The following is a 13,151-nucleotide window of genomic DNA, read 5'->3' as shown; positions in this document are numbered from 1 at the left end:
TTGGCACCTATCAAATTTTTCTTTTGTTTTTCATCAAGTAAAATTAAAAAAAAAGTTTATTCCTCATGGTTAGTTTGTTTTGTTAAGTAATGACATAGTAGGTTATATGCTAATAAAACAAACTAACAATTGGAATAAATAGAGACCTTTTAAATTTTACATGACTAGAACCAAAAATTTTTTTTTATAAAAATTAAAATAACGCAACAGTTGTTTTATAAGGACTAAAAAATTTTTAAAGCTAAATTTAATTTCAAATTAATTCAAAACATTTGTACCTAATAATTTTATACAAGAAAAGTTGCGGAAGGGGTAGAAAAAAAATTTGAAAGCTGAAGTGAAAAATATAAAATAGATATAAATTAGGATATCAAATATTTAACAACAGTTTAAACAAAAAAGCTTAAATAATGGGAAGTTACGATATTAAGACTTAAGAGTGTCATGTTAATGAGTTATTCTTAGGTGCTTTAAGAATAAGTTATTGCTTTTGTTCTGATCTATTATTGTTTGCTACATCAATATTAAAGGTAAAATAAAAATTAATAAAATAATAATTAAGTTTAAATTGAAAAAATAAATAGTACAAAGTAAGAGCTTTTATTTGCTCTTAAAGAATCCAAGAAAATTTTTATGTAATGCAATTTCGCTCACTTTCACTTCCAGGATCTAGTTTTGAAATAACTCAATTGGCTCAATTACCAGCCATTTTTTTGTGCCAGTCCTTCCAACAAAAATGTTCTCTTCTTAATTGCAAATTTGCAATAATAGGGTATTACATTGTAAATTTTAGTATTAGGATTATATAAATTGTGATTTTTAACTAACCTTCTCATAAGTAAGAAATTTGCTACTCTTTATGTTTGTTTAATGGCCATTGGAGGAATTCAATTGTGTCATTGTGGTGAACACTAACCATCCCTTTAACCCGACTTTGAAAAACCAAATCACTTAAGCATGGTAAAACCATTTTTGCAAATTGCAAGAGTTTTCAAATAAGTCCAACTTTAAAATTATTATCTTTTTTCAGACCATCCAATTTTTAAATTATTTCCAAATAAGAAAAAAACTCTAGCTGAAAGAACATATAAGAAGAAAAACTAAATGGAATAACAAAGAATAAGAGAACTAAAAATTTATTGAAAATTTGATTACAATATATTTCATGTTCCATTGCAATGTATTACATATAAAAGTAGTTGTAAATTTGGTTGGTTTTAAAAGAATGAAACGTGTGCAAAGCTTTAGAAATTAATAATTTGAAAGTATTAAGCTTAACAATGGTAAAAATTCTGTGTGTAATAATGATTTATGATATTTCAAAAACAATATTTTCTTTCACATAGAATTTAACAATGTCATTGCATAATTTCTATATTCTATGTTACTTTTTCTTTAAAATGTTCCATAGACTTGACGTGATCATAATTTTGTTGTGTTGATGTTTTTTTTATTTCTACTTCAATTGAACATAGAATATGGTGCAATCAAATTTTTAATAAATCTCTAATTTCTTTATTCCATGTTCTAACTCTAGGTTTTTCTTCAAATATGTTCCTTTTAGCTTTTTAATTTTGTTTTTGAAAGTTGGAAAAAGGTAAAATCTGTAAGTTGGAGCTTAGTTTAAAACTAAGGTTCTATCTAACTACCTTAAGTACAAGATTCAATGAATGTAGGTTAAAAGTCATGTTGAGGCCTTTAAATATTGTGCAGTTCTCATTAATAACAAAAAAAATTCACAATAAAATGAGTACCTACTTGAGCTATGTGTTTTGCTGAAATTAATTCAACCATGACAAATGATGCATGCCATCCTTGCTTTAGACCAAATATTTCTAAAAGTCCATCATCTACTTGTGCTTCCACAAATCCTCTCTACAATACAATAAACAAAAATTCAACTTTTCAATTTATGGGAGAAAAAAATAAAGTAGTTTACAATCAGATGCACATTTAGATGAACATTATCAAATGACAATATTAACATTGATAACATATAATAAAATTATCTAGGAAAATAAGGTGAGTCTAGAAAAAAAAAGTTTTAAGTAAATACAATCAAAGCATCTCATGAATAATTCTTGCTTTACCAAAATTAAATAAAGAAGTTTTTGTTTGAAAAGAATGTAAAAGAATAAATATTTATATGGAAATATAGTGTAACCAAGTTAATTTTTTAAGCAAGTTCAACCAAGCACCTCTATATACGGTCTCAAGTGTCAAAAGCAAAGGTAGCAAAATACTCTTAGACTATTATAGTGAGGTAGCTTGCCAAAAGTCTTTTTATGAGAAAAAATATTTGATAGAGTAAGAGTAGGTAGTGAATTATTGATGCTTTTTGTTGTTAAATTTTTTTTCCTAATATTTTGTAGATATACCACCAGTAGTTAGGAGAGTTAGTCTTGTCTACACTCCATGTCGATGTTTTCTTTCAACATTGTAATTTGGCTAATGAAATCATCACTCCTTGTATGTTCCTAAAAAATTTTGCACAAGTTTAAGCATTCTAAAGTATCACTTTGAAGTGTCTTAAGTTTCTTATTAAATTGCAGTTCAACCATTTTATGAATTTGATTAAAAATTGATTTGTTTGCTTTGAGCACGAATTAGATAGTGGCAAGTTTATTTGGTACAAGAATAAATGAAATTAACAAAGTATATATTTTTAATACTGCCTGAGATAGGTGATGGCCCCCACGTATAAAACTATATATACCAGCTGCAAAGGCTCATCATAGATTGTTGTAGAGATTGAAAAAGTTTCTCTAATATAGCAGGCATTGCATACAACTTTATTTGTATAAAAAGAGATATTACAAATCTTAAAAACATTTCACTCTATATTATTTTATGACCTAAATGTGCATGCCACAATAAGAATCTATCTTCATTTACTATTAACACTAACGCTGCAGGTTTATTATTCGAAGAGGTGCAATCGAAAAATTTTATAAAGATTTTTATCCACTTTTCCTTGAAGAAATATTTCATTGGTGTCCTATAATTTTACACAGCACTCACTAGAATGGAATTCAAAGAACACATCTTTGTCACAGAAAAATTGATGCACACTTAACAAATTTTTAGTTATGCTAGGTATATGTTGCAACTTATTTAGCAAGAAAACTCTAGACCTCAAATGAAAATTTGAAAACGGCTTTTCAATATGATTAAATTGCAAACCTAAAAGTTGCCCACCACCAAGAGTTGGATATCATATGCTACGTTATTGCTGAATCTTGGATCATCAATCGTAGCTGGTGTAGGAATCATGTTGTTGAAATTTGTTCTTAGTTATCTACTAATCTACCACTATGATTCTCATTACTTTCTATGTAGCTTCCATCATACTTATGACATAAGTAGTTTAATTCTATACGACCATATTTTTTACATACTTGACGCTGAAATCTTTTAGACAAATTTTCTCTTTCTCCAAATTGCTAAGTTCTTTCATGGAAGTTGCCTCTAACTCCACCGAAATTGCCTTTGCCAGCTTTGCTTCCACAAGAACTTTCATATCTATTATCTTAAATTGATGATCTTTTAGCATTGAACAGCGATATACTTCCTTTGAACATTTTGTCTCTTCTTTTTGGATAGCCTCCTCTAAAATTGTCTCTTTTAAAATTACTTTGTAAGACTCAGAACATTATTCAGCAAATTTCCTAAATGTAAATTCGTTTTGCAACAAGTCTAAAGCTTCCAAACTCGATTTAAATAGGTTGAAAATAATTTTTTTAGTTAGGAGATTCGCCGATATAATTTGAATACAATATAATTTTCTTAGCGTGATGAGGTAATTGTTTTTTAGAAAATGAGTTCCTTTGTCACAAGCAATTGAATACGCTTTGGGAATCTTGGTATAGCATATGGTAAAATAAATATGGAAAAAGAGCCAAAAAATTATTTGAAGTACAAACCTAAACAAATATCTTTAAAATTTTGGAACTATATAAGGCTACTAAGCAAAAAAATGAGATTACCCTCCCTCATTAAACAACGACACAAGCTCTTTCTTCTTCCTAGCCTCATTTTTCGTTTCTCTAAGGACGAGAGACATGAGAAACTAAAGAAAGGAAAAGAGTTTATTTTAAACCATCACCTTCAAATTTAATTTGACCAAACTGGGTGTTTATTTGAAGACCCACTTGTTCCTACATGCTTCTCTCACTCTCCTATTCACATTCATACCATCTATTAATGTAGGAGATTGAGAAAGAAAACTCGCCTCTGTTCTCATCTTCCTATATTTTTGTGTTTAGGATATGTTAGTTTCATTCTTGAAGAAAGTAATAGTTCCTGTTCTTGGAGCTTTGGGTGTCAGATTTTTGTGATTAAGGTGAAGAAATTCCTTTTCCCTCATTTGTTCTAGTTTCTTAAAAATTATAAGTTGAGAATTTACTGAAATTGATTAAGTATTGAATGAGATTTCATTGAGATAAAGGGAAACTCAAAAAAGGCTAAAAGGCTAGGAGGATCTTCGTTTAAGGTATGGATTTTAATTTTGGGTGCTTCTATATAATGTTATGTGAAAACCCCAGGTTAGAGGCCTTAGAACATATCATAATCCCTTGTTAGTTGGATGATGTTGATATTGTTTGAAAGTTAGAATGTGTGATTTGCAAAATTATAGTTTCCATTTGTGAAATTGTGTTTGAGTTATGGTTGTATGAAAATCTTGAAAATTGAATACAAAGGAAAGAAATCCTTTGGGTTAGAAAATTCATGCTTTTTATATTGCGTTTAAATTGTTAATGATAATATTGATTTTGTTGAAATGAGTTGAGTTAAAATGAATGAGGCTTGAGGTACCAAAATGGTTAAATTATACGTGAAAATTAGTTGTGTGATGTGGTTTGGGTAATGGAGAAAAGAAGTAGCCGGTTGAGTGTTGGTTTGTTTAGGGAAATATGTATAATTTAAGTAATTTGGAAAAATTTTGGTAGGTCCTAACTAAGCCCATAAAATCTTGGAAATTATATGGGGTTTGTAAACTTTGTATTATTAAAAATTAGCTATGTAAGCGATGGTTTGCTAACTGATTTGATGAAATGGATCTTTCTGGTGAGTCTGAACCTAACTATAACCTATGCTCGACTAAAGATACCCTCTGTTGGTGAGTTTCAAAAGAGGGATAGTGTGATTAATGAGGGTTTTATGATCTTAGTAATGAGGATAATAGTTGAATTGTATGATTGGAGACCCTTATTAATTTATAAAATAAATTGATGATAGATCTCCATGGCCTTCGTGGTGTTGTGTTGATGTTAACCTAATAATGATAATTAATATATGAGGTGTGTAACATGAGTATTTCCCATGTTCTAATGATAGTTAAACATGGATGAAATGAAAATAGTTTTATGTGAATATATTTATGAGAATTTTGTTGTTACGTGCAGTTCATAATGTATAACTATGCTATTAATTATGAAGATTATTGATTTGGATACTGTGATCATATATGTTTCTCTTCTAATTCGTGAGGGTGACCAGGCATACAATTTTCGAATATTTTTTCTCCTAAGAAAGGTGACGAGATACTTTCCTCTCAATTATTTGTGTGCATTATATGTACATTTGAAAAGAGAATTTTAAGATATCTCTTGTGAGATTTATGACTAAAAGACTATATTCGAGTTAGTTATTGGATATGTCAGGTTCTAGTAATGTAACCGACATATAAGCTCATAGCTAGAAAACATTCATGCATCATGTTCATTTTTTTGTCTTATTTTTCTATGCTAAATTGTATGTGATTGACTTCCTATGTGATTATTTGACCTGTGTGCTAAATGAATTATTTGTCATGTGTGACTTGTATCTTGAACATTTTGGTTATGTTTGTTGGACCCTCATAAGGAAAGAGAAGATTAAAGAAAGATACGTTGAACTGTTAAGACTAAGGTCGAGGAGTTGCAATTATGAAAGAAATAAGTGATCTTAACAACTTGGATGTTTGTCTCTAGGTATTGGGATTGGGATTGAGATTTAGGATGCCTAAGGTCACGTCTCATTAAGTTATTATGCTTCAATTTTAGAATCCTACTAGGAACCTTTAGCTTCCACCGTTATTGTTCACTCCAATTTTTTAGATGCAGATTGTGGTATGCCTTGTTGATGGACGGGTGAGGTGGAGAAGAAATAGAGCGAAAAGTTTGCCTTTTTCTTTCTCCAGTAGCACTCTCCCCCTCTTGATGTACAACAAACTTGGTAGAGGGGCTGTTTAGAGAGTCATGATTTTAATAATCTAATTCTAGCCAAGGTACTAGTCTAAGTGTCTTTTTGTGACCAGGATTTGGTTATTTATTATTTACATGTATTTACAGTATTCCTAAATTTTGTAATTAAGTATTGGTGTATGCCCCTAATTTTTTTTTTTTGCAAACCTCTAATACATTAAACTATGAACCTACATGTTTATTTAAGGTTTTGTGAATGGACGCTTAACAACAGAGTGATGTATTCATTGTTCAAAATTTGTACAGGCTCATACTTATGTAAACACTTCTAATATGTATATATGTGTTTATGTATGTATCAAATCTTCACATGTTCATTGTTGAGTAATACTTTTTCTGTTATCCATTGTGACTTGAGCACAAATATATGATAGGTGATGGTGTTACAAAGTTGTGTGTGTTGAGCTATATTTGCTTGGATAAATGAATAGATTTTTCGAAATATTTCTAATATACATCCCTGAGCCATTAACACTGCTTCTAATTAACTAACACTAATGTTTTGTGTCTGAATCATTAATGATGAGATTAATGGAGCATATTTTTCAATCAAACAATGGAGGATAGCTTTGACATTATCACTTTCTTTTACAGGTTCTCTAACTAAGCCTAAAGCATCTATTGTACTTTTTTATTGCAAGAGCATAATCACTCATTGATGAGCCAATTTGGATTAGTTTGGTAAAGCTTTTAGTTTTCAAAAGTATCTTATAAAAGTTAGCTTCTTAAAAGTTGTAGCATTCGTGTTTCGTAAATTAAATTTAGAGTAATTACCCAAATCAGTCCCTGAGGATTTTAAAAGTGAACATTTTAATCCCCAAGAAAAATTAATACACAAATCAATCCCCAACATTTTTTTCCGTCAGACATAACAGTCTCCCATCCATTTTTCAGCGTGACTCACTAACGGAGAATACTGAGTTGGCACGCAACCTCGAACAGGTGGCAATTAAGTGTCCATGTGTGCAAATAGGACAAATTAGTCTTTAGCTTTCTTCTTCGCCTTCTCATCCATGTTCTTCATCCACTATACTACTCTCTTCTTCTTCCTCCTCTTTACCTTTTCCACCATTTCCCTTTCTCACCCTTTTGTCCTCTTGACAACTACCTCCTCGATTGTAATTCTGCCACCCCACTCACCATCGTTGCCACTTCCTCCCTCTCCGTCGGCCACTACCTCTTCTCCGGCGATCTCGCCCGAACACACAACTCTCCCTTCTACTCCCTTTCTTCCTTTTCTATCATTTTGCTCTGAAACAATAACCTCATCCCTGGCCTTTTCCCTATTTACCACACTGCTAGGATTTTCACTAATCTAGCTAGCTATAGTTTCTTCCTTAAAGACAAAGGAAGTCACATCGTTAGGTTCCACTTCCACACATTCATATCACCCAAACTTGATCTGGGTCGAGCTCAATTTTGAGTCTTAGTTGATGACTATATCGTATTGACTAACTTCACCAGTTTGAATTGACAGGGAAAAACCTGTAAGGGAAGCACAATTTTTGTCCTTCTGAGACCTGCCATGTCAGAGACGCCACTAGTGAGGCCTTTGAGGAGGAAAGTGGAGGTGCAGGAGAAGAGAAAACACAAAATAGTAGGTGTTGAGGAAGCCAATGGAAGAGTGTAGGAGAAGGTTCCAATGCTTGTTCATTCTAGAAAACCCATATGTGAATCCATGATCATTGTTGAATATATTGATGAGATATGGCCACATAATTCATTGTTTCCTTATGATCCGTATGAGAGAGCTCAAGCAAGGTTTTGGGTTAACTGTGCTGATCAAATGGTAAGTTTTTAGAAACACATAATCTGTAAGATTGAATTTATATTAGTTCAAAATGTCAATAATGATGGGATAAATGTTTACAAGTTCCTGCATTATTTGCGGCACTCTACCTCAAATGCGGTGCTGGTGAAGAAAAAGAGAACCCAATAGAGAAGATCTGGGTACATCTCAAAGTTATTAAAGATCAATGCCTAGGTGATAAGAGGAAATTCTTCAGTGGGGATACTATTAATATGTGGACATAGCTTTTAGGTCAATTTTCAAAGTTTTAGTCACTATAGAATATGTGAATGAAGTGAAAGTCATAGAAGCTGAGAACCTCCCTCTCTTGCATTCATGGTTCAATAATTTCAAGAATGTCACAATGATCAAAGAAAACTTTCCTAATAGGGAGAAAATGTTAGCTACTATAAAATCTATTATAAAGAAGCGTTTGAATCTTTTTGAGAAGTCATCAGTATGTGATTTTTGCATCCTGGGTGGGGAGGGACGTTGCAGGTGACGCAGGAGGTGGAGCCGGCGAGGGACCACTGGGCTAGGCAGTAGGTGGAGGAGACGTAGTCTTTGTCGCAGTCGACCCAGAGGAATTGGCCGCTGATCCGAAGTCGAAGATGAGGGAGACGAGGATGAGAGGGATTTGCTATCTCCTTCAATAGCTTTCATGTTTGAGATTTTGGAAATGGAGTGGAAAAGTTAATGGAGGTTGTGGTTGCTGCGGCGAGAGAGTTTGATACAGAGGATGTGTGGCTGGAGATTGACAAGAAGTGCGACTGGAGGGAAGTGGAAGAAGGTGATTGAGGGTTTAGGGTTTTTTATTAGAAGGTTAGGGACTAATTTGTCCTCTTTGCATACGTGGACAGTTAACTGCCACATGTGCGAGTTTGTGTGCCAACTCAGCATTCTCTGTTAGTGAGTCTTGTCAGAAAATGAACCGGAGACTGTTATGTTTGACAGAGAAAAATATTGAGGATTGATCTGTGTATTAATTTTCTTTGGGACTAAAATGATTACTTTTAAAATCTTTGGAGACTAATTTGGGTAATTACTCTCAAATTAAAAATAGCTTTTAATAAGCACAAGCAATATCAAGTGCGCTTGGTAAAATAACTTTTAAATTTAAAAATACTATAATAAACATTAACATAATACTTAAATTTAGATATTAATTAATGTATGAGGTTACATTAGACTTTTTAATTTTGATAAGCACAAGCCAACTTTAAAAATCTCTCCCTTATGTGCTTTCAAGAGCACTCCTAACCTTTAAATGTTGCAAGTACAAGTACGTAAACTTTTTGATTTACCAAATGCAAAACAAGGTGCTTACTCTTTTGAAGCACCTCTTCAAAAAGCTTACCAAACCAAATTTTTGAATATTGCTTAATTTATTTTCCAACTGTACTACCTTTGCATTTATCTAAGAAGCAAAATTATCTTTCAGTCTTTTCCACACTTCATGAGCAAACATGCATCAAACCATCCTTGTTGTGAATGATTTCGTCAGAAAGGCTAGGAGCCATGACTTTAATAATGCATCTTGTCATTTTCACCTTCTTTGTTCTAGATTCACCGATCTTAAAAGCTACATCTGCTATAATAAAAAAAACTTTTTTGGTATCCCCTCTCTAATGATGTGACTAAAAAGACTTTTTCATTAATTGTGAATTTTGTATAATTAAATACTACACATAATTTTATTCGTCAAGTTTTATCGCAATTGGATTCGAAGTCAAGCCTAAGGATACTTAAGATTGAACACAACCTAAATCCGAAGAGTTTGAGCCTTCAGTAGCTATAGAAGTGATAAAATCTAAGCTCTAATACCATAAAGGTATTAGATCTAGTTTGGAGAATTGAAAACCTAGAATAATATAATTAGAAATGAAAGAGAACACGAAAAGAGTAAAGAGTGAGTGATCTCTATAAGCAAAGTCAATCAGTTACAAGTGAGGTATATATAGACATTTCTATTATATCAATGACCATTCTATTCTAAGTGCCTTAACTATTTCTAGATGAGTCATCACTCTAAAAGTTTCTTATGTACCTCTACTAGATTCACCAACCTTTCTATGATATTTATGAGGAGCACCCTACTACCCCTTTAGTACTTTAAATCGTAGTCATTCTCCAACCTCTCTGATTTGCTTGTATGTCGTGTTCATTGTAGAAGTAATGGGTGCTCACCAAGTTGTTGCAAGACATGGACATAGTTCTAATGTTCATTTTTTTTTCCTTTCTTTAAGCTTTTCTTTTATTTTCATTAATTTTCTTGGTACTAGACATTTCTAACTTATGGCTTCTTACTTTGTTTTCTTTCTTGGGTCTTTAAATTATGATAGTTTCAGATATAAATATTGTAAATAATTTATACAAAATAGCTTTCAATGCATAATATCATGCTTTTCACATATTAGAGAACTATTTAGGATCTTCATAATTTTATATTGCTTTCATTGTATATTATCTATTTTATTGCTAAACATTTCAAATGTAACATAGCTTTAATTATTATCAGTTCAAATTGTTCAAAGCATTTAGCACTTAATTTTTTTTAGAGACATTTTGGATTGTATTATAATTATCATGCATGTTTCTTGTAGTTTGTGATTATCAAAATGTAACGAGTATATATTACCTTTTCTAAATATTCTGGTTTCAAATTACCCCATGGATTTCGTCCACTTCCATAACTATGAAGGTTCAAGGCTACTATTGCCCTAACACTGAAAACAAATAACGTAATTGTTTAATATAAGAAATTAATATTATCTGTTGTACATATTTTTATTTATTATTTTAAAAATTATTGACATACAAATTTCATATATGATAATAAGTAGTAGTATACCTTGTAGGAACTGGAATGCGCTCCCATTCTGAACTATTGACCTTCTTGACATGCATCCGCAAAATATTCTTTAGTCCCCTGATGCCAAAATATTTTAATTAAAATAGATTTATTGATTATGAATAGGATAAATATATATAGGCCAATATATACTTTTTTTTTAATATTCTACTAAAAGAAAAGGACCTAATTTAATAGAGAAAAGATATGTCACAATCAATAAAGTTAGTAATGCTTAAAAATCTTACTGTGAAAAAGGTTACATAATTAAAAAAAATACTAAACTTATATCATGAAACAAAATAAGAGGCATAAAGGAAAAAAAAAAAAAGAAAAAGATGTAAGAACATGTTTTGCATATTTTCAGTTCAATACAAATAGAAGTTAAATAAAAAATAGATTTATTACACCACAATGTTGTTTGGATAGAAATACAATATATTGAAAAAAGTATAGTCTAGTAACTATGTCTCGAATATTTTCAGTAGAATAATATGAATAATTATTTCTATGTCAAATTTTATCTCTTCTATTTTATGCACATTATCATTCATCTGGTCAAGGAGTCAAATATACAAATCTCTATACTAAATTAGGCAACAAATTTAACCATGAAGAGGTTGCATGTTCTAAAATCAGAAAACAAAATATGCATATCCATTGAAAAATAATACATGTGTTGCCACTTGAACTTATTTTTTTGAAAATGCTATAGAAATTCTGAGTTAATATAATTTTGAGATAAATCTTACCATTTAAAAATTTGTTAAAAAATATATCATATACACAAAAATATTTATTTGAGACAGGCTAATAAAAAAAGTTAAAATTGTTTAATTGAATAATATATTAGCATAGTTGATACAATAAATAAATTAATCCAATAAAAAATCTCTAAACATAGTGATGTTATTGTGAATTGTTAAGATATTTAACTAATTTTATTCTAAATAAGTGTCGTCATTACTATCTAGAGCATAAATTTTATGTTTCATGAAGGACTTTCAAATAATTTATTAATTTATCCTTTCTCTTGATTTTGAAGTACTTCATAAAGACAATTTATATAACGACTAGTAACAATATCAAGCATATATCTTGTATTCTTGTATATCTAGGCAAGAAATAATTTTTAAAGCTAGACATGTCTTCTTTTCCTCCTCCCTCTCAAAAAAGTGCAAATCAGAATATTCTGGCCTTTTATACATTATTGAGTTTTAATAACATGTTATATCATATAAATAATTAATTTTAGGAAACAAAAACCTTGATATTTGATACAAACTAATTTTATCATAGAATTGACCTTGAATATTATTTTGTTGTTTTATAGTTTTATTAAGTTAGAACATCGAAGGTATCATTTCCATTAAATAAAATAAAATTTATATTAACAAAAAAATAGAATTTTAAATTTTATGGTATTTCTAAAAAATGATAATTACTCTTATACAATGCAAGATTAAAGGCCTTAATATCAATGACTATGTTATGATGTAAAATAAGAATATTCTATGTTATTATTTTAAGTATAGCTTGTGATTAAATTGTTTGATTCTAGGTTAAGTAAATTCATAATTTTAAGAATTGTCGATTTTTTCTCACTCACACAAGAATGTAGGATAAGAATTAACTATTGGTGCATTAGATTTTAGCCAAAATTTGACATAAATTCATGATCAAACTTTCAAAAGGCATACATTATATATATTGTGTGCTTGTATGATTATCCAACCATAGAAATATAAATTAAGTGTCAACAAAATTAGTATAATACATAGAAAAAAAGGATAACGGTAAGAGGTACAAATCAGGACAAGTAAATAAACAATATAGTTTTATCAAATCTTCTAACAACCCTTTCAGGTTCTCACTCCTAATCTATTTTCTTATATTGTCTTTTTTTTTTTTGTAAATGGTTATAGTGATGATCTTTCCGACCTACTAAATAAAAATGGCCTACATATAGCCATGGAGGACAATTGGTGTAGTTAAACTATGTAGCTATATTTATATAGAAATAAAGATGTCCATCTTGTATGTATACTCTTTTTATGTTATGAGTGTTCTTGAGAGGAGTTCGAGAGAGCATTTTTGTCATTCAAATAATAAGAGAAAAAATAAAAATCTTGTGAAGTTCAAAGGTCTCCTTACAAAAAGAATCATATTATATCGATCTTGGATATTTGATTTGATTTGACTGGATAATAATATTTGATTTATTATAATTGAATAATAATTTCTATGAATTTTATATTTTTAGAAA

General features: G+C 30.2%; 1 protein-coding gene across 1 annotated transcript in view; it reads right to left on the bottom strand.

Moving 5' to 3' along the window:
• LOC107632782 (diacylglycerol kinase 4-like) overlaps positions 1 to 13,151 on the bottom strand; it is a 26,832-nt gene that overhangs the window by 1,486 nt on the left and 12,195 nt on the right. Inside the window, exons 9-11 of the mRNA XM_016336437.2 lie at positions 10,886 to 10,963; positions 10,673 to 10,760; positions 1,759 to 1,875 (exon numbers count right to left, since the gene is read on the bottom strand). Coding sequence (XP_016191923.1) covers positions 1,759 to 1,875; positions 10,673 to 10,760; positions 10,886 to 10,963 — 283 coding nt within the window. The remainder of the gene's footprint in view (positions 1 to 1,758; positions 1,876 to 10,672; positions 10,761 to 10,885; positions 10,964 to 13,151) is intronic.

This window comes from Arachis ipaensis, chromosome B03 (genome assembly GCF_000816755.2).
Source record: "Arachis ipaensis cultivar K30076 chromosome B03, Araip1.1, whole genome shotgun sequence".
Lineage (NCBI taxonomy): Eukaryota > Viridiplantae > Streptophyta > Magnoliopsida > Fabales > Fabaceae > Arachis > Arachis ipaensis.
This window is presented reverse-complemented; position numbering and strand designations above follow the sequence as displayed.